The sequence below is a fragment of the Rattus rattus genome, chromosome 3 (assembly GCF_011064425.1).
Source record: "Rattus rattus isolate New Zealand chromosome 3, Rrattus_CSIRO_v1, whole genome shotgun sequence".
Taxonomy (NCBI): Eukaryota; Metazoa; Chordata; class Mammalia; order Rodentia; family Muridae; genus Rattus; species Rattus rattus.
Window position 1 is genome coordinate 54,311,425 of NC_046156.1, and position 21,479 is coordinate 54,332,903.

Here is a 21,479-nt window from a genome sequence, read left to right on the forward strand (position 1 = left end):
AAAAAAAGGGGGTATTATATTTGCTTGCTAATAAGAAAAATCTTATTTTGTTGTTGTTTCTAAAAACGTAAGCTCAGTTTCTTAGTTTGGCCTACATTTTAAACCGTAGGTGTTTCTGAGTGTGGGTGGAATCTCCCATGAAGCGTACTGTTGAGAAGAGGCTGAGTTTTGTGTAGTCACATCCCAGCCAGTACCGCATGACCATTTGTCACTCTTCATGTGCTTGCTCACCTTCATATATGGTTTTCTTGTTGCTTGTTTCTGGTTCTGGAAATTGAATCCCAGACCTCTGGTTTGTGAGAAAAACACTGCATTACTGAGCTGTGTATCCCCAGCCCTGGGAGACTTCTTGAGTAGAGAGTCATTTCGAATAGCTAACATTACATTGAAGTTTTGTTCTGGGCTGACAAGATGAGTAAGGGCCCCGCCCCACACCCTGAGTTTGACTCCCAGAACCCATATGTTTGGAGAGGAACTTTGACATCACTTGAACATGGGGCAATAAGTAAATAAATGCCTAAAAAAAAAAAAAGCCAAAAAAAAAAAAAAAAAAAAAAAGCCGGTGTAAAGCTGGGTGTAGTGCTGCATACCTTTAGTTCCAGGCAGAGGTAGACAGACATGAGTTCTAGGCTGGCCTGCTCTACATAATGAACTCTAGGCCTTCCAGAGCTATACAGGAAGACCTTGTTTCAAAAAAAAGTAAACAAACCTTTTGTTCTGTTTTAATTTTTACTTTTTAAGGCTAGGGCTATACCTCAGTTGGCAGAGTGCTCCTTAGCATGCATAATGGCTACATTATATCCTCAGCCTTGCATAAAGCAAATATGGGGGCATACCAAGTCCTACACCCAGAGGGTGAAGACAGGAGGACCAGCAGTTCAAATGTCACTCTATAAGGAGTTTGGTGCCAGCCTGGACTACATGAGGCTCAGCCTCAAAAGTTTTTCTTTAAAAGAATGTTTTGAGAGCCAGGAGGGCAGGGTGGGCTTGTAGTTGTGCATGCCTTTAGTCCCAGTACTTGCGACTATTTTTTGAACTTGGAAAGGAAAAGATAGGTGGATCTCTGTGAGTTCAAGGCCATCCTGGTCTACAAAGTGAGTTCTAGAACAGCCTTGGGTACACAGACAAACTCAAAACAAAACAAGCCATTTAAATAAGAGCATGTGCGTGTTGCTTGTTCCCGTCTCACGGTGCTGTAACCTTCTGTTTCAGGCCAGTGTTTTAGCCTCCAGCTCTACTGCAGCAGCTGCTACTCTTTCTCTGGCTAACTCAGACGTCTCGCTGCTAAACTACCAGTCAGCTTTGTACCCTCCGTCCGCAGCGCCCGTTCCTGGAGTTGCCCAGCAGGGTGTTTCCTTACAGCCTGGAACCACCCAGATCTGCACCCAGACGGACCCATTCCAGCAAACATTCATAGTGTGTCCACCTGCCTTTCAGAGTGAGTGCAGACTCCCTGCCTGGGGCATTGCACTGGACTCACCTGCTCTAGGGGACAGTTGTTTACTTCCCATCTTTTGATAAATTTAAACTCCGATGATGTAGGTGACTGAAATTGGGAGCTGTCACAAAGTAGATTTCTCCCTTTTCATTAATTTTCTTGACTGAGTTGTTTTGTAATGTGTTTGTTTCCATTGAAGGAAACTATTTATCTTGTAAAAGCATATATACCACAATATATATAATATATACATCTAAATGTTTTGTATTGACTCTAATCTCACTTTATACTAAAGTAAAATGTTTTATGATAGGATATAGTTAAGAATATAGAAACTAAAAATTTCAGTCATACGGATTGTTGCTTTTGAACTGAAAAATTCTAAGAAGCTGAAGCACTTGTAGGGAAGGCATTAAGACATCGCCAAAACCTGTGGTTCATAGTCTTCAAACTCCATCCTCCAATAAGATTAATTTTCACAGGTCCACGTTTCCTAATTTTTCATTATTGTTTTGCAATAGTCAAATAGTTCAATTCTTTTTTCCCCCTAAAACTTGGGAAATGTGTGTTGGTTCTTTTGGTAAGCTATTTGGAAGGTTAAATTATTGAGTCTTTTCTGCCAACACACTTAGCTTTCTCTCAGGAAGTCAGTGTCAAACTGGCCGTAGCGGCTCGTGTCTCTAATCCAGCAGGATGACTGAGGGGCTACTCCGGAGTCATAGTAAGACCTGCCTCCAGAACCAAGTAAAAGTAAAACAGTGAATGAGCCCGACTCAGACAGCGAATGCCATGCTGTCTCTTCCTATATGTAATACATAGTTTTCTCTTATAAATGTGCATTCTGTGACCACGCATGCCTGAGTGTGTATGTGTGTGTGTGTGTGTGTGTGTGTGCGTGTGTGTGAGTGTGTGTAGATCATAAAGTCAGAAAGGGTATTGTGGCAGGGGAAGAAATCTTAAGGGAGGTGGAAATGGGCCAATGGAGGACATGTAATTGGAAAGCAGAGGAGGGACTGACTGCCTTAGGTAGGGTTTTACTGCTGTGAACAGGCACCATGACCAAGGCAAGTCTTATAAGGACAACATTTAATTGGGGCTGGCTTACAGGTTCAGAGGGTCAATCCATTACCATCAAGATGGAAGCATGGCAGCATCTAGGCAGACATGGTGCAGGAGGAGCTCTACATCTTCATCTCCTGGCCTCTAAGAGAAGACCGACTTCTGGGCCACTAGGAAGTGGGTCTTAAAGCCTACACCCACAGTGACACACCCACTCTAACAGGGCCAGACCTTCTAATAGTGCCACTCCCTGGGCCGAGCACATACAAACCATCACAGGGACTCACTGGGAGAGGGAAGAGAACTGACTGCAGGAGTGGGGAGGAACAGGACACTAGGAAAGGGAATGAATGAGACCGAGTGTCATGGCGTGTCTGAGGGTGCTATGATGAAACCCACTGCTCTGTAGATAAACTTAAAACCCTTAATTTTGAAAAGAAAGAGAAAGAGAAGCTTGGTATCACTGTGGGAATAGACCAGGATCCAGGCTTCTCATAACATTTTATATAGAAGCAGGTAGCATTTTTATCATTTTACTTAAGTTACTTATTGATTGTGACTTTTGTTTGTTTGGTTTCTGACAGAGTCGGAGCAAGCGGAAGGAAATGAGGGGCTGGGGGAAACTCAGAGCTTACCGGGAGGCCAGGAGAGCGGTAGCCCTGTAAACCAGGGAGAGGCCACAGGGAGAATGGAGAAGATTCACAATCCGTAAATGCAAATTTAGCCTAACTTACCAAATTATTTTCTATATATGCGTCATAGGAATAGATTCTGTACTTGGGCTGTTCATAAACTGATTCGTCTACAGACTGTAGTAAATTAGCTATCCCTCTTCCCACTCTTTCTAAAGTAAATTCTGTGGGAACAATTTCCAGATGTAAGATTCTGAGATTCTCTGCTGCTTCTCAGATGCTACTGAGATAAAATAATAAAAGAACTTTAGCAGAACAAAATGTAAACTGAGGCAGCATGGGGTGTATGGGAGAACTCCTATGGTATAATTTGATAAACATAAGCTGGGGAGGTTCTTCCAGTTTAAGACGTTTAGATAACCCGAGAGGCTAATAGAATAGACTTAAGAATGTTGGCATGAGAGAGGATTTATAATAAGACAATGATGGTGATACCTGGAGTCCATTATCATGTATGCCAGACAGTCCTTTTACAGGTATCAGTTTATCCTAGGCGGTGGGTCATATCAACCCATTTTATAAATGATGAAGCCTCATGTCAAAAGTAGTGTAGTAGTTTATGGTAGACCGCTTAGAGCCTAGGCATGGGGGTCTCATCACGTGTGTATTGCAGTATTCCCACTGCCTTTCGGGATTGGTTGTATAAAGTTGTTGGTTAACTCACCAACCTCAGCCATGTGCTGATTTGTCCAACAGTTCTCTACTCCAGGTTGCTCTCTTTTCTCTCTTCTTTTATAAAATGGCTATACCTAAGAATATCAGGCAGTTTTAGCCTTCTTTCCACATTTCTCTAGTTCTCTATATTTAAAGAAAAATAAAGATAACAAAAATTACCCTCATTCTCTTAGCGCAGGATTCCAGGACAAACGAATGCCCTTTGGCAGTCTTTGTTTTTGTTTGTGGTAGAAGGAAACGACTATTGTGCCTTAGCCACACTGCTGTGCTTCAGCCTAAGTGGCTGCAGCAGGCAAGTATTTGTAAATCTCTTTCCACGCTATTCCAGTTGACTAGTGTAGCATATGTGCCCAGTGGGGGCTAGTCTGTAGTTTTGTCCCCTTTTATTTTATCATTCTGGGAGCCGTAGATGAGCTACCATAGTGAACATTCCTCCCAGAGTGTGCTTCCTAAGTCCTACAGGTTTTGGGAAGCTAATATACAACACGGTCCTGGAGTTAGTCACTGTGCAGAGACTAGAGAGTTTTGTGTGGCTTAGCTTTGTCAGCTCAGGGCTGACAACTGTTAAATTTTAATATCTTCAAAAGTTTTAAATCTGATTTTACTATTCCCTCTTTGAGCTTTTCTACATTTTTCTTAATCACAGCTTGTCCTAAATTCCTCATAAGTTACTGACAGACAGTTGGAAGGTGACTGAAAGCAGCAGCACTGTGCTCAGGTGACATTACAGTGATGTGCACAGGCCTGCAGTCTCAGCACCTGAAAGGCCGAAGCATGGACAAGGCAGGGAGGGAGTAGGCGTCTCCTAATTAAAATGACGTGTCTCCATTTGGCAGAATTGCAGGCACTAATAGGCAGGAGGGAGGCAGGACAGAAACGTAAACCCTGGTGAGAGTGCGGGCAGGAGGGTAGGTGGCTCTGTAGGCTTGACAGGAAGAACTGTGTGGGGCCCTCTCCCCAGAACAAGACAATGCCCTTTACAGGAAACGTCGTTGTTTATGCCAAAAGCATAATCAGTTGAGATAAGACCCAGGCACTGTTTACAAGCAGCAGCTCATTTTCCCAGCTGCCCTTTAACTCAGGAGCGTTAGATGAGAAACTATAGAAAGAGCCACTTTGTAGGTAGGATAAGAACTAGGTTTCTCTAAGCCAGTGTGCCTGCTTTTTATTCTAGGCATCGTTTCTTCTTTGCTGTTGACCTCACCTTTTCTGTTTTTTAAACTCTTTTCTTTAGTTATGACATGTAACTAATTTTTGAGCTAGGTTATATTTTTTGAGGAGAAAAATGTCCTTTAAGACATTCTACACAGGAGGATAACAGTATAAAGTATTGAGTGATGTTCAGTTCTGTTTCGATAGTTTGCAATTGAAAGCACTTTCTTCCTCACCCACTCCCTTGGTGAACTGCAAGGTAAATGTGACGTAAGAGGGAAGGTTGTCTGGCTTTTGCCTGTATGATAATGAGAGTGGAATAAGTATTATAACTGTAAGAGTTTATATTCCCTGAAGCCACCCTTCCCTGTATTAAATGCCTTCCACTAATTTACCTTAAAGGGAATAGCCTACCTTTCTTAACTCTGCTATCTTTTGTGAGTTTAAAGGCTTTGTCTCAAGTGTCTAGAATTAATTAAAACCTATGCAGTGAAAACAAGCTAACAGACCCCTCCCACACAGTAACAGCCCACAGGATATCAAGACCCAGCCAAGTGGTTTTAACTGTGATCTTTTCTCCACCAGCTGGGCTACAAGCAACAACAAAGCATTCTGGATTCCCTGTGAGGATGGATAATGCTGTGCCACTTGTCCCCCAGGCGCCCGCAGCCCAGCCACTGCAGATACAGTCAGGAGTGCTCACACAGGTAAAGCCGGGACAGCGCGTGCAGCAGTGCTGAGCACTGCTGAGAATTAGATATTTGTCCTGAAAGAAAAAAGTGGTATTTGCTTTGACCTATAAGATCTTTCTTGCTCATGATTCAGACATCTTAAAATGAAATATCCCTAACAAAACAGAAGACTTATTCCTGTCTTTTACAACTCTCCCATTATCTCCTTAGACTTGTAGAGACGGCATTCTGTACATTGAGAAATGGTCATGATAGTACACAGATGTAATTTTTTATTGTAAAATGTATGGTTTTATTCACATCAGTCTACCTCCTCCATGTGTTTAGTAGAAAACTTTAAAAGGTTATATTCTGAGAAACTAAGGTCATAGGCAAAATCATGAAGGTTTTGTATAGTATACAACATTACACTTCGAATTCCATATGTAAATGTTTGTGGTCCACAACGTACAAGAAATTCTGAAATCCAAAACTTATTTTGTGAGTAGAAAGAAGATTTCTTCATAAATGAAGTGCCTATGTTTTATAGGATGCTCTCAGTCTGGTCAAGAAAGACCCCTATACCTGTTTTTACCTGACATCATTGACTTTGGCTTAGTGGGCTAAAGCCCCCACAGCTGAAAGAGGAGCAGCTGTGTTGGCATGTGCACGCAGGTGATAGGAAGTTAGTTCATTGTCAGTAATAACTTGGGGGGAATGCGAACCCTTCTGAACCCAGATAACCTGCCTCGGTGTTTGTTTCACTCACCTGCCTAATCTACATTTCAGGGAAGCTGTACACCACTAATGGTAGCAACTCTCCACCCTCAAGTAGCCACCATCACACCGCAGTATGCGGTGCCCTTTACCCTGAGCTGCGCAGCCGGCCGGCCGGCGCTGGTTGAACAGACTGCTGCTGTACTGGTAATTCCCTCACTTGATTGTGTTACTAACGGAGTTCCTTTGGTTTCTTTTTTATTTTTTCCTGTTTGTTTTTGTTCTGTTCTTCTGGTTTTCTCATTAAAAACACAAAAAAACCAAAACCAAGAACCTAGCTTAGCTTTGCAGAGGGCATGGGAGCATGTGCCGTCTCGTGGCTGTGTCCTGGCTGCATCTGTAATGTCTCATTGTTTCCTCCCCACATTTGCTGAAGTGCTGTTTGACTCTGAGGATCAGTGTGGTTCTTCTTTGCAAGCCCAGTGTGGGCAAAGCTCTCTGTGTAGTTGCAGGTGAGCTTCAACACCCCCGCCTGTTTCCTGTCCTCTCTTACCCTTGTCTTGTGAGATGGAAGGAAATGGCCTTCCATTTGGCCCTGCCAAGGTATCCAGATGCCAAGATTGGAACTCCCAGCCAAGCTAGTTGCTCCCTTTTGTTATTTTAATCTCCTAAAACTTGTGTATGTATAGAAATGTTTAAAATGGTCTTAACGTATGGCTTTCTCATCACATGAGCTTCCTTCTGTGACTGTGAAGATAGTGCTTTTGCCATTCATGATCAGTGGCCCCTTTCCTCTTCCAAGTAAAGATGGTCCCTTTAAAATACGCTTAGATCATTCTACTCATTAGAAGGAAAGCTGAACCTATTTGTAGGGATTGGTTTGAGAAATTATGTTACAAATACATTGCAACACAAGATGGAACTGTGGCTGACAAACTTGCGAAAACAGCATCTTTGCTGTTGGAAGTCCCGCGGGGAAGCCAGTGCAGACTGCAGTGGTGGGTGTGTCCAGCTCAGACATGGAAACCAGACAGCTAGCTGGCTTCGAAGTGTATTCTAGGATTTGTAACCTTCAGCGTGATTTAGTCTGTGTTTTGTTTCGGTTTATTTTGGTGAGTTAGAATTGTTTATTTCAAATCCAGCATTTCATTATTTGAAATTTAAAATTAGTTAAGCCTCTGCAAACCTAAATGATTCTTTTGGATCTCATGGTATTCATCTTTCAGTGGATGTAAATTTCCGTTATCTCTTTAGTATTCATGAATGAAAACACTTTCAGAAACACACTTGCATGGAACTTGCTTGGTTTTCAGTTTAAAAGTCTTTGCCGCCTGTGGATTGTTTCTCATAGGCACAAACCGGATGCTAGGGAGTCAGATGTAACTCCAGCTTGGCTGGCCCACCTTTTGACTTGCTCACTTAGAGTTTTGAGGTTGCAAATGTCATCTGACCTTTCACCTTTGCTGCTCTTAAGTTTGCTCTAGCCATTTGTTAAGCTTTGCATAGTTTTGTTCTTCTTCTGTCAAAACAGTTCGTCGCTTGGAACGCCCGATTTCTGCCTCACATTGGAATGTCACTTCTTGCTCTGTATTAAACCACACGCTTTGTCTTGCGCAGGTGTTGGCTTATGGAAAGACGCATGGTGTGACTTAACATCTTCTCTTACTTTCTGTTCTGTTCTGTTTTGTTTTAAATTCTGCCTATGGTAGCAGACGTGTTTGCAGTTTCTCTGCTCAGAAGGCTTCTTGTTTGGAACCAGTATTTGTAACAAGTGGATCTGTTACTTGCAGAGATCTTTTTGAAACTGTTTTGATGGGCTTGCAATTTGAAATGTATGAAACAGAACCATGTGTGCCTCAGTAGGCTAATTGCACTACTGAACTCAGGTGTAAAAGGGAACTTGCTGTTACATAGTTTTTCATAAAGTGCCACTTTCTGTAAGAAGTACAGAAAAGGTATTTTGTTGCTCAGTCTATCCCAAGCACCATCATTGTTTCGGAAAAACTCTTCTATTTTCCTGTAGTGATTAGTTTTGTACTAAAATGCATTTCTACAAATGATACATAAAACATATGCTTTTAGCAACCTTTCAGAACAATTTGGTGTATTAAGAATTACTTAGAAAATTTTTTATTTATTGACTTAATTTTTAATTCTATCATATAGCTAAAAGTAATGTTTTTAGTTCTCTTTTGCTGGTATCAGCTTATTTACCAAAGCATTTGATATTCGGCCATCCATGTCTGCTCTATTTTCTACCTTTCTAATACAGGGAACAATTCTGCCATACACTGTATGGGTTGAATTGATCTGTTGTCTTAATCTGATTGGCATTCAAATTTTAGAATTTCTATTTTCTGAGTCCTCCTAAGTCTTTCAAGGGATTTGTTTTATAGGCTTTTGTAAAAAGAATATTATTTCACTAGGGTTTACCTAAACCTCCAGGTTCCCTTTCTTGACAGCACAGAAACTCACACCTACAGGGACCTTTGGTTCTTACTCCCCTGCTGCTCAGGCTATGCTGATGGCCAAAGGACACACCTCAGCATGCCTGCCTCTTCCCCTTCACAGCTCATGCAGCCTTCTGCACTCTCTCTCTCTCTTTAAATCTCTGCAAGTTAACAATCTACAAACATTTTTTTTTTTTAAAGATACAACTTTTTCTTTCATCTGAAAACAAAATGAAAAGCTAAGAATGAACCAAGTCTGGATCTTTTATGTGTTTCCTTGCAGCAAGCTTGGCCTGGAGGAACCCAACAGATTCTCCTGCCTTCAGCATGGCAGCAGCTGCCTGGGGTCGCTCTACACAACTCTGTCCAGCCTACTGCAGTGATTCCAGAGGCCATGGGGAGCAGCCAGCAGCTAGCTGACTGGAGGCAAGCACAAGCAGCCCCCACCTCCCAACACCCTCTCTGGGAATGTGTATGGGTTGGAGCCCATAGAGTAGGAATACTTGATATGAAGAGACCAGAAAGAAAGAGGAACTTTTATATTTGGAATCCTTTGAGAAAAAGAGTCATCAGTCTAGAAAGAGTCATAAGAAAGATAGGAAATATTTTGCAATGTAAGAAAATGCAAGTTCTGTGGTCTGGAATCATTTACTTCATATTTAAACAGAGCCTTAAGTGATTGAAAAGAACACAGTGAGATTAAATCCCAGTGACTGACTGTATAAAAAGTAAAACATCACTGTGCTTAATTGTGCTAATACCCATTTGGTCCAGTATTTTAGTGGTTGAGGGAGTCACGTTTCTGTTTGTTTATGTTGGTACAGGAATGCCCACTCTCATGGCAACCAGTACAGCACTATCATGCAACAGCCATCTTTGCTGACTAACCATGTGACGTTGGCCACGGCTCAGCCTCTGAATGTTGGTGTTGCTCATGTTGTCAGACAACAGCAGTCTAGTTCCCTCCCTTCAAAGAAGAATAAGCAGTCTGCTCCGGTCTCATCCAAGTAAGTGTATGTTAGGTCCTGCGCTGAAAACGGTGTCGGACGCTGATTGTCATAGTTTAGGTATTTTAGGTTTGAAGTAGCAGGTACCTGCCAAATTGAGCATGAGCTGATCTTCTCACCTGGGCGGTGTGTCCTCCATGTGGGCATCTTTTGTGTCTGCTGTCACTTCAGATCCAGGCCACCTTTAAAATGTTTTAATATTTTTTGTATTTACTATTTGTATGATATGAGGTAAAGTAAGTGTGTGTGTGTGTGTTGAACATGCCTTGGCAGATATATGTAGGTCAGAAGATGATGTCCAAGAGTCAGTTCTCTCCTATCATATTAGTCTCTGGGATTGAACTCAGGTTATCAGGTTAGGGTGGCAAGCACTGAGCTATCTGGCCAGACATGTTTTCATTTTTCTTCCTATTTATAGAATAAAACTGAACCCGGGGACAGAGGTGCATAAAAATGTAAACTTTTATATTTGAAAATATGTTCTTCTCCTTGGAAACGGTAGCCAGAATCATTAGTGTTTTTTTTTATTAGAACTTTACAGTTAAGTGTATTAGTGACTAGATAAAGAAGAACCAGAAAGCAGTTGGAAAGTCAGGGAAAGGCTGTGCAGTCGGAAGGGTGGGGCAAGGAACAGCTGTTTTAACTTGTGAACTTTCCCACAGATCCTCTCTGGAAGTTCTACCTTCCCAAGTTTATTCTCTGGTTGGAAGTAGTCCTCTTCGTACCACATCTTCTTATAATTCCCTAGTCCCTGTCCAAGACCAGCATCAGCCAATCATCATTCCAGATACTCCCAGCCCTCCTGTGAGTGTCATCACTATCCGTAGTGACACCGATGAAGAAGAGGACAACAAATTCAAGCCCAGTAGGTAAGCTGGGCCAGAGGTTGCCAGGCCTTTGTTAATGTCAGCACACCTTTATCCTTTGACTGATAGCTGTATTCAGGTCAGCAATTTTGTCTGAAAACAACAACAAAAACCCCAAAGAACAGACAGAAAAAGGTAATTTGTAAGTATAGCCTTGAATAAGTTAAACACAGAAGTTCTCATAATTGAGCCTTGTCAAGTTTTCTTTAATGCTATTCATCAATTAAATCAGGTTTGATATGGCTACTCTGGCTTGAAATACATGTTAAACTACAGACATGGTCCTTTCCTTCAAAGGAGTGTATCAAGAGCAGCTCATTGTAGTGAACTAGGTAGATAGATTCTTCTGTATCTTATTCTGAGAGAGCCTCCTTGGGAGAGGTAGGACACTTCCCCTATGTGCTCTGAAAGCTGGAGAACTGAATATCAGCTTGTCTAATCTTGTCTAGCATTTTTGCCAAGTGTATTAGTTATTTTCTTGTTGTTGTGTACAACATCTTGACAAAAAGCAGAGGTGAAGTGGTACATTTTGGCCTAGAGGGTCGGTCTCATGGTGGGGAAGAGGTGGAAGCAGGTGTGTGGGTCTCAGGAAGCTGGCTGAGCACACTTGATTCACACTGAGGAAGCAGACAGAACAGGAAGTGAAGCCAGCCTGTTGGATCTCAAAGCCTGCCCCAGGGGTCTGCTTTCTCTAGCAAAGCTCCACCTCCAAGAGCACTGACACCAACTGGGGACCAAGTCAGCTCATGGGGACTTGTCACTGTCCTTACTAACTAGGCAGTTTACTGAGAGGGTGAGTTTAAGTTTACTGGTGAGTTTAAGAACTATGCAGGATGCCTTGATTGATCTGTGTGATGTTCTTTACTGAACTTCTGCTGTCGGGTGTGACCTTTCACCTACGAAGGTAGATGTCACATATGAAAGGGAATTAAGAGACTTTACCAAATTATGACTAAGTGAACTTTAAAGATTTGTTAGTTTCCAGATGTGGTGGCACACGCCTTTAATTCCAGTACTCACAAGGCAGAGGCAGGCAAATGTATAATGAATTTGAGGCCAGCCAAAGTGGCTATATATACAGTGAGATGCTGTCTTAAAAAAAAAAAAAATAAACAACTGAGTAAATAAGATACAGATTTATTATTTACTCTCATGCGCCTATGTGTTCGGGTAGCGGTGGGAGCTGGAGGACATGGGGTCCCTTGAAGCTGGAGTTAGTGGCTGTAAGTTACCTGTGATGGAAACTGAGCTCCGGACCTCTGAAAGAGCAGCCAGCACTCTTACTGAGCCATCCCCAGCTTGCTAAGTACAGTTTGAATGAACCCAGAAAAACAAAGTTAGAAAGCATTTCAGGCCTTTTAGGTGAACTTACAAGTCAGGTTTTGAAGATGCTCATTGAACTGGGAAGAGAAAAAAATGAAAGTGACAGGCTAATAGCAAAAATTACATGTAAGGTGTAGTCCCCGTGATCTCCTTGACTGGAGCCAATCCTATTAAATAAGGGAAGCTGAAGACGGTAAAGTGAGAGTTATGAAGGAATCGTTTATCAGAACAGTGAAGCAGGGCATGGTGGTGCAGTACCCTTGCTATTTCAGTATTTGGGAAGCAGAGGCAAGAGGATTTTGAGTTTTAGGCTGTACTTGGCTACGTAGCAAGACACTGACTCAAACAAACGGAAAACAAAACCAAAAGCTATAGTGAGAAGTTTGATTGAAGACAGGAGCGTTTGAATCTAAGGAGATGATCAAGGAGAAGCAGCACTTGAAGACTCACTGTCAGAACTACAGGCGAGAAGAGCTCAGAAGCACCATGGCTAACTGTGGACTCCAGGATCATTTTGTCCTGGGTCTCAGTGCTGTCTTCACCATTTATTCTTTGTATGACCTTGTATAAATTCCTTGACTATATTTTAATTTCCTTATCTACAAAATGGGGTAACAGTGCCTATTGTGCAGGGTCAAAAAGATTCCCTGGCTGGCTGGTCACAGTGTGTGACAGCAGTGCCTGATGCAGATTAGTACGTAGCCTCGAGCTGCTGTGGTGTTTGTCATCATTGTTAGCAGAGAACTACAGGCCAAGTGAGACCCATTGCTTAAAGGGCAGTTATAATTGTCTGTATTTTCTTCTCCTCAGCTCGAGCCTGAAGGCGAGGTCTAATGTCATCAGTTATGTGACTGTCAATGATTCTCCAGACTCTGACTCCTCCCTGAGCAGCCCATATCCCACAGACACTCTGAGTGCTCTGCGGGGCAACAGTGGGACACTTCTGGAGGGGCCTGGCAGAACTGCAGCAGATGGCATTGGCACCCGTACTATCATTGTGCCTCCTTTAAAAACACAGCTTGGCGACTGTCCTGGAGCAACACAGGCCTCAGGTGAGGAGGGTCTTCACAGTTAGAATTGTATTTTCCTTGGATTCATATATATTTAATATTTAGTTATACTATGCCACTGGTTAAAACTAAGCATAGATTTTTTTTTTTCTTTTTTCTTTTTTTCGGTGCTGGGGACCGAACCCAGGGCCTTGCACTTGCTAGGCAAGCACTCTACCACTGAGCTAAATCCCCAAATCTATATTTTTAAATAGTACTTAATTCAGAAATCTGTTCCCCATAATAAGAAATTTGCTTGATCAAATTTATCTTCCCATGTTTATGGATTAATATGGGAATGAAGTCATGTTTAGTGTCAGCAAAGTGTTTTTAATATATTTGACTCTGGTGGGGAAAAATTGATAAGACACCCTTCAGTAGTAGGAAGAGTCCAGTAAGCAGTTTAGCTTGTCACACCTGATTATCATGGACTTAATTATGTAGAGCAGAAAGGACTGGCTAACACTAAAGATGACTGTGAGCTGAAGATGTTGAGTTAGTGGTTAAAAGTGCTTGCTATTGTTCCAGAAGACCGGATTGGTTCCCATTGTCCACATGAGGCAGCATTCTACTACTTGTATGACTGCAGCTCTAGGGGAAGCAAGACCTGGACTCTGGGCCTCCTCAAACATAGACACACATACACACATGGATAAACATAAAAGAAATCTCTTTAAAAATGACTTTAGACTTTCAGCCATTGCAGTAATGCTTTTCAGTTTGAGTTTTACCTAATTACTTCACTTGGCTGTTGGACACTATGCTCAGGGTCCTTAGTGTAGTTGTGTGTTAGTTGAGCAGTACTGGCGCAGTAACAAGTCCCAATGTCATAGTTTACTTTTACTTGTATCACTTCCCACTGCAAGTGTCTCTGGTTGCTAGGCTTGCATGGAGTTAAGGACCAGAACCTTGGAATTCTTAGCATCTATCAGAAGCTTGGAGGGGATAAACCTTTCTTAACCTCTAGATGCGGAGAGGCCCAGGAAAGGCAGTCTTGTTAGGCGGCTCCTTCCCATTGGCAACTTCACTGCAAAGGGAGGGGGGCAGGGATGGTGTTTGGTGTTAGAGTAGCCACTGGGGTCTTACACTTAAATAGTATTTTATTGTAGGTCGTGCTACCTACTGCCTATAGGCCATAAAAGGTTCTAATTTGAGAACACTTCTGTTCAGTCAGGGTGCTTCTCCACAGAGATAGTCTGCTGCCTTGAAGACAAGGTAGAACATCCCGATACCAGGTTTCTGAATATAATTATTAAGACTTATGCCTTTATAATGTACTCCACATTCCAGTTTCCCTACTGGGAACATAGACGGAAGCAGCTTTTATATTCTACTGTCCTTTAATTCCTTAGAGTGTGAAGCCAGTACATACCCCAAAGGATAGAAGTTTGCCTTCATTTTAACCCTTCGGACCTTTAAATATTCTGAGAATTACCAATGAGAATTTCAGCTTCTTGTCACTTATTTAACTTCATCTGGCATAAACTGTGGGCTCATGGGGGCATGGAGTGTGTCCTCTGTCTCTGTAGTGTTTCCTTATCTGTAATAAGACAGTAGATAGGTTTACTGGGGTTGCTATCTAAGGATCTCTGTGAGGTTTGCGGCAACACAGAAAAGAGATGGATAAAGCAGTTTTTGTTGTTCTGGTACAAATGTAATTGAGGATGCAAGGTATACTGAGACCTAACTCTGCAAATGACAGACAATATGGACTAATGTGATACTCTCAGGTTAGATCCATGCTTCTACACCTTGACTCTTTCTAGGTCTCCTTAGCAGTAGTAAGACCAAGCCAGTGGCCTCAGTGAGTGGGCAGTCATCTGGATGCTGTATCACTCCCACAGGGTACCGAGCTCAACGAGGGGGAGCCAGCGCGGTGCAGCCACTCAACCTTAGCCAGGTAAGCGCTAGGGGCTGCTACCTTCTGTTTGAGTTGTTCCCTGTTGTTTCTCTTTGGAGAGCCCTGCTTCTGGCTGGACTGCTGAATAAAGCCAAATGAAGCTCCTTTTGTGTCAAACATCTAGTGTTCTGTGGCCGGCGTCATACCTGCATGTGCTACGTCTCTTCATTTGATCAGTGAGTGTGTTGGGAATGTACTGCACCACCATACATGCTTTGAACTAGATTCTCTTCCTTTATCCTTAGGTCATAAGTAACTTGAGCCTTGCCCTGTTTACCTGAGTCAAAACAGAGAAAGCCACTTATTTAAATCAGCTGGTTCTAATCCTAACTGTTCCTAGAGTTTGGGATGTACCCTGCCCTGCCGTCTGATCCTCTGATGGGATAGTGAGGGGTACTGGATTCCATTTCTGTTCCCCATTTTCTCAGCTAAAACTCTGGGGCTTGTGTGATGTCTGTCAGAAGTGAGTATCAAAATGAGGGTTTAGCTGTATACTGGAGAGAGCCAAGAGCACGCAGGTGCAAATGGAAGTTAAGTTAATGTGCGTCCTTGAGGTTCCATACTTTTAAGAAGAGTGCTGTGGAGGGCTTAGAGGAGAGCAAAACAAAACAGTAAGGAAAGTCGGTTAGTGAAAAACCACGATCCCAGGACAGGATGTTAGGTTCCTAACCCGCAGGTATGGAAGGTTCTCCACTTGCTCTCACACTTCTATACTTGGGAGCAAACTGTTGCTTTCTCGAGCTCAGAATCTGTCCTTCCAAGAGGCAGAGGCAGAGTTGTCTCCGTTAGCTTCCATTGCCTGACAGGCAGTCCAGAGACAGTCCATGTCAGAACCTCAAGGCCTTTGGCGCCATGAACCAGTGTGACCTCGATTCCTCATTCCCTTCTTCCTCCTTCCAGAACCAGCAGTCATCGTCAGCTTCAACCTCGCAGGAAAGAAGCAGCAACCCTGCTCCCCGCAGACAGCAGGCATTTGTGGCCCCGCTCTCCCAAGCCCCCTACGCCTTCCAGCATGGCAGCCCACTGCACTCGACGGGGCACCCACATTTGGCCCCAGCCCCTGCTCACCTGCCAAGCCAGCCTCACCTGTATACGTACGCTGCCCCCACTTCTGCTGCTGCATTGGGTTCCACCAGTTCCATTGCTCATCTTTTCTCCCCCCAGGGTTCCTCAAGGCATGCTGCAGCTTATACCACCCACCCCAGCACTCTGGTGCATCAGGTTCCTGTCAGTGTTGGGCCTAGCCTCCTCACCTCTGCCAGTGTGGCTCCTGCTCAGTACCAACACCAGTTTGCCACTCAGTCCTACATTGGGTCTTCCCGGGGCTCAACAATTTACACTGGATACCCGCTGAGTCCTACCAAGATCAGTCAGTATTCTTATTTGTAGTTGATGAGCACGAGGGAGGCTCCTGGCTGCCTGCTACTAGCCCTGAGTTCTTCATGGGCTCTGCTGAGAGCCTCCATTGTCTCCTCTTGGAAGTTACTAGCCAGCAGCTCGTTGTTCTGCAGGGGCCCACTGAAGCAGAAGGCTTTTCTCTGGGGAACAGCTCTCAGTCAGTGTTGACTGCATTGTTGTAGTCTCCCAAGTCTGCCCTGGTTTTTAATTCTTTATTCTTGTGACAGCAATTTTGGACGTTGGAAGAGCTCAGAAGCCCGTCTTCTGCAGTTACGGAGGAAGAAAGGTCGCTCTGAAGTCACCTGTCATACATTTGGTCTCGTTGACCTGGTTTTTATAAATGTTTTCAGAAGAAGTAAAGCCCTTTATGAGGGAAAATGCTGATAAAAGATTTGAAATCTTGTAACAGATGAGAAAGAGTCATTACTTTTTGTTTGTTTAAAAAAACTAAAAAAGGAAGACTTCCTTGCCTTTTGTTTTAAAAGCAGCTTCGGCAAGGCTGTACTTTACTGTCAGGCATTTCTCCTCAAGAGCTGATCTTTGCGCGTGGCACATCGACACATATATTGCTTTAGTTTTCGTGTTGTGCTATCCCTGTCGGACAGTTGTCAGGAGTTCAGTGGACCTAGCCGAGCCCTGGGACCTGAACAGCAGCTGCTGCACTCGTTAGAGCAGCACTGAAAAGCAGCCCAGCGCTTGCTGGTGACTCGTGCGAGGACTGTGCCCACCACGATTCATTTTAAATGAAGCACCGTGAATTCTTTCTTAGATTATTGTTTTAAAGTCCTCCTTCTCTCTCTGGTTTAACTTATCTTGTACTAGAAAAGCCAGGGAGGTGGTAAATGTATGGTGGTGTTTTGCTTACAATAGTTCACAAAAATCTCTCTCTAGGATGAGATGCTGGCACTGACGAACATTGCCTAAGATTTCTATGAATTTTGAACAATACACTTCTGTGTTTTCCTCATCTCTCCCTTCTGTTTCATGTGGCTTATTGGAGGGGAAAGCTAAAGAAACTAAAACCAGATAAGTTGTGTATAGCTTTTATACTTTAAAGTAGCTTCCTTTGTATGCCAACAGCAAATTGAATGCTCTCTTACTAAGACTTATATAATAAGTGCATGTAGGAACTGCAGAAAATATTTTAAAAGTTTATTACTGAATTTAAAAAATATTTTAGAAGTTTTGTAATGGTGGTGTTTTAATATTTTGCATAATTAAATATGTACATATTGATTAGAAGAAATATAACAATTTTTCCTCTAACCCAAAATGTTATTTGTAATCAGATGTGTAGTGATTACACTTGAACTGTGTATTCGTGTGTATCTGATCCTGCAGTGTTACCCCGGAGACGGACTCTGTCTCCATTGTATTTAAACCAAAATGAACTGATACTTGTTGGAATGTGTGTGATCTAACTGCAGTTCTGTTAGCGCGTATTACTGTAGTGCTGAGTGAGGGGCATTGCCGCAGAGAGGAGACCGTGGGGTTGTTTTGCACAGGTGTGTCTGGTGAGGAGTTGTTCAGTGTGTGTCTCTTCCTTCCTCCTCTCCTCTCTTCCCTTATTGTAGTGCCTTATATGATAATGTAGTGGTTAATAGAGTTTACAGTGAGCTTGCCTTAGGATGACCAGCAAGCCCCAGTGGACCCCAGGCTGTTCACTGGGATTTACCAGAACAGGTTTAGTAGCTGTGTTGTGTAACTGCGTTGTTCTCAGTCTCCCTACAGTGAGACATCAAGGCTGCAGCATTCCTCCTTTCCTGCCACCTCTGTCCTGGTCCACTTTGGACCTTCAGCTCAGTTCTCACAGAAGCATCCCCAATATGGCTCTCTCACTGTGCCTTGCTACCTGGCTTCTGTGAGAGTTCAGGAAGCAGGTGAGAGCAGTGAAGCCAGTGCTAAATATGCATATTTGAAGATTTGTGCAATCACTTAGGATGGGATTCCTCTTTCTCTTTTCCATGTGATAGTCCTTTCTGTGCATAGTTGGTTGTTGTTACTGGTAAACTTTGCCTTTTTTTTTAAAGCATGTAACAGATGTGTTTATACCAAAGAGCCTGTTGTATTGCTTAATATGCCCCCATATTACAAGAAGGGTTTTGTAGAATATCTGGTGACAAGAAGCTCACAGAGAGGTTTCTTAATCAGTGACAAATATGACAAAGAAAGCAAAGCCTCTTGAGTCACCAAGACTCCCGAGGTTTCTTTGTAACATGTATGTTCTTGGGGCCCTTCAAGCTGTGAAATTGTCCTAGTACTCAACTCCTTCATGGATTTGGGTCAAGTTGAAGGTACTAGGGATGGGAACAGTCTTGCCCATGAAGGATTTGTGGGGAGAAGGTTAACCCTAAGCTACAGATGTGGTCCACCTGAACTGAAAACTATATTTGAGTGGTAATTCTAGGATTGGTGTTGTGTAGAGATGGTGTCAGGGAGGTGCAGGATGGAGATGGGGGGTTTCATGGAGCCTGGGCAAGGAAGCTCTGAACCAGGAGAAACACCGAGGAGCTGTCAACGAACTTGGAGTTTCTTCATCATGGGGAGTAAGGGTTTCCAGGGTGGGGCAGGTAGTCAGTACAGCCTGCCAGGAACATGGTGTGTGTTGCTGTCTTTCCTTTAATCATTATGTTAAGCTGTGCATTCAGCAGTCTGTTGGTTGAGATAACCACGCTTCTGTGTAGTTCGTCACTAGTGTTGTACAGTTTAAGTCAATCTGTGTGCGATCTGTGTGTCTTCTTCCCCCCAGCATTCTGGTTTTCCTATTTAAATACAGTTCTTGTTTCTAGTCAAACATTTTTTTGTACCTTATCTTTTCTCTACAAGGGACAAGATTTATTATTGTTTTTGTAGGAATGAGATGCAGGGAAAAAACAAACCAACCCTGCCCCTGCCCCCTAACTCATCCAATAAGCAGTTATTGAAGATGGGAGTCTTAAATTCATGGGAAAAGAGGATGCCTAGGAGTTTGCATCATTCCCTGAGGCATCGGCTAGCAGTGTGACTGTACAGACTCTGAGGTTGTCACTCTGTAACTGACATCTCAGATTTCCCTAGATAACCTATGTGTCTGCTGAATGTGTATGTGCCACACATGGCTTTACATTCATTCTGTCCTGGGGCTTAACATTCACTGCTTGCCCTGATGGCATGGAGGGAAACCCTATGAACATAGCGAGCGGGTGAGCTGGGTCAGCATTGCCTGACCTTGGCACTGCTTAAAGCTTTAAACCCTCTCTTAGAACTTGCATTTCCAGTTTCTCCCTTCCCAGGTGAGAGAGGCAGTGGAAAGGGTTGCATAGGCGCACCAGGACACTAAGTCACTGCAGAGTTCCCAGTTGCAACTAGGAGATGGTTACCCTTGTCATGTCCCGCTGAAATGCCACCCCCTGGAATAAGAACCCCATTTCAAACAATTCTGGCCGTTCAGAGCCTGCTTTGTGGTTTCTCATTCATCGTCCTCCACTAGAGGGGCTTAGCCAGGCCAGCACGGAACATGTGTTTTATTCTGCATTATTCTGCAGAAATCTATTAGTTGAGATGGTTTGTTTTAGGGTAGGAAATGAAATTGCCCCTCGGTGACAGGAATGGCCAAGCCTGCTTTGTATTTTGACTTTTTTTAACTGATGGATGGTGCAGCATGTCTCCATGTTTCCATGGTTGTTTGTTGGTAAACTTTATATAATGTGTGGTTTCAATTCAGCTTGAAAAATAATCTCACTATATGTAGCAGTACATTATATGTACATTATATGTAATGTTAGTATTTCTGCTTTGAATCCTTGATATTGCAATGGAATTCCTACTTTATTAAATGTATTTGATATGCTAGTTACTGTGTGTGGTTTAAACTTTTTTCTTTCTCCCTTTTCTGGTTGTGTGCTTCCTTTTACAACAAGCTTCTAGAAACAGGTAGTTCTGAGAATTACTGATCTATGTTTGTAATGCAGGTGTACTTAGGGAGTATGTAAAATAATCATTTTAACAAAAGAAATAGCTATTTAAAATTTAATACTAACTGGGAAAAGGGTCCATTGTGTAAAACATAGTTTATCTTTGGATTTGTTGTTGTCTTTGGTTTTACAAAGTAGCTTGTATTTTCAGTATTTTCTACATAATATGGTAAAAAAAGTAGAGCAATTGCAATGCATCAATAAAATGGGTAAATTTTCTGACTGTGGCTGTTTTTAATTCTGTGTTGGAGCATAAAGGGGACCAATAAATGGCTAAACACTCTGTTTGAACTCGAGGAGAACACTGTCACGTTAGAACACCTTGTCTGCATCTTCATAATGGAAATGAATACAGTTTTGTAGGAAGTACTTCCCGAGAGTGTCTCCGAGGATGCTGGACTCCTGACTCTGACCCCTTGGAAAGGATGGCTTGAGATAAACAAATTAACTTCATTTCCTAGCTTGTGACACCAAACATTCAAATCAGCATAGTGGAGATGAACCTTACAGGAAGATGTTTTTGTTTCTCCCCTTCGGCCCTCTTAGAGCTGTCACCTCTTTAAGAAGAATCTGAGCCTTGAGAGATGGCTCTGTGGTAACGCACTTGCTGCTCTTGTGGAGGGTCTGGGCTCCATTCCAGCCCCCAATCAGACCTCTCACAAGTGATTTATAACTCCAGCTGCAGGGCTCTGGCCTATGTGGGCATGAACATGCATATCCACACAGATACATAACGAAGTCTTTAAAAACAAGGGGGACCTCTGATTCATTTTTTCTTGATTCCAAAGTGCACAAAATTTTCTTCTGAAAAAGAAACAGCAACTTGTCTAGATTAATCACAGCAGATCCTGAGTAAATGCTGTCTGACTTCTCTTGATATCTGTTCTGCCTAACTCTCCTGCAGCTTTAGCTGAGTAGGAGCTGGAGAGAAGGCTCAGTGGTTAGAGTGTACTGCTCTCTCAGGAGAGGAGCCAGCTCAGTGCTCAGCAACCAGTCAGGTAGCTCGGTCTCCGGTCAATAACTCAGCTCTGGAAGATGTGATGCCCTTTTCTGGTCTCCATAGGTACCTGTGTCACATGCACATACCTGTATACAGACACATAAAAGTGTATGTAACTAAAAAATAGAA

At 42.9% G+C, this 21,479-nt stretch overlaps 1 protein-coding gene across 1 annotated transcript in view; it reads left to right on the top strand.

Annotated features, from left to right (window-relative positions):
* Hipk1 (homeodomain interacting protein kinase 1) overlaps nucleotides 1-20,569 on the top strand; it is a 50,170-nt gene extending 29,601 nt beyond the window's left edge. The window contains exons 8-16 of the mRNA XM_032897597.1: nucleotides 1,213-1,438; nucleotides 5,602-5,723; nucleotides 6,477-6,611; nucleotides 9,138-9,280; nucleotides 9,679-9,861; nucleotides 10,524-10,730; nucleotides 12,861-13,102; nucleotides 14,866-14,999; nucleotides 15,900-20,569. Coding sequence (XP_032753488.1) covers nucleotides 1,213-1,438; nucleotides 5,602-5,723; nucleotides 6,477-6,611; nucleotides 9,138-9,280; nucleotides 9,679-9,861; nucleotides 10,524-10,730; nucleotides 12,861-13,102; nucleotides 14,866-14,999; nucleotides 15,900-16,388 — 1,881 coding nt within the window. The 3' untranslated portion in view covers nucleotides 16,389-20,569. The remainder of the gene's footprint in view (nucleotides 1-1,212; nucleotides 1,439-5,601; nucleotides 5,724-6,476; nucleotides 6,612-9,137; nucleotides 9,281-9,678; nucleotides 9,862-10,523; nucleotides 10,731-12,860; nucleotides 13,103-14,865; nucleotides 15,000-15,899) is intronic.
* Nucleotides 20,570-21,479: the final 910 nt, after the last annotated feature.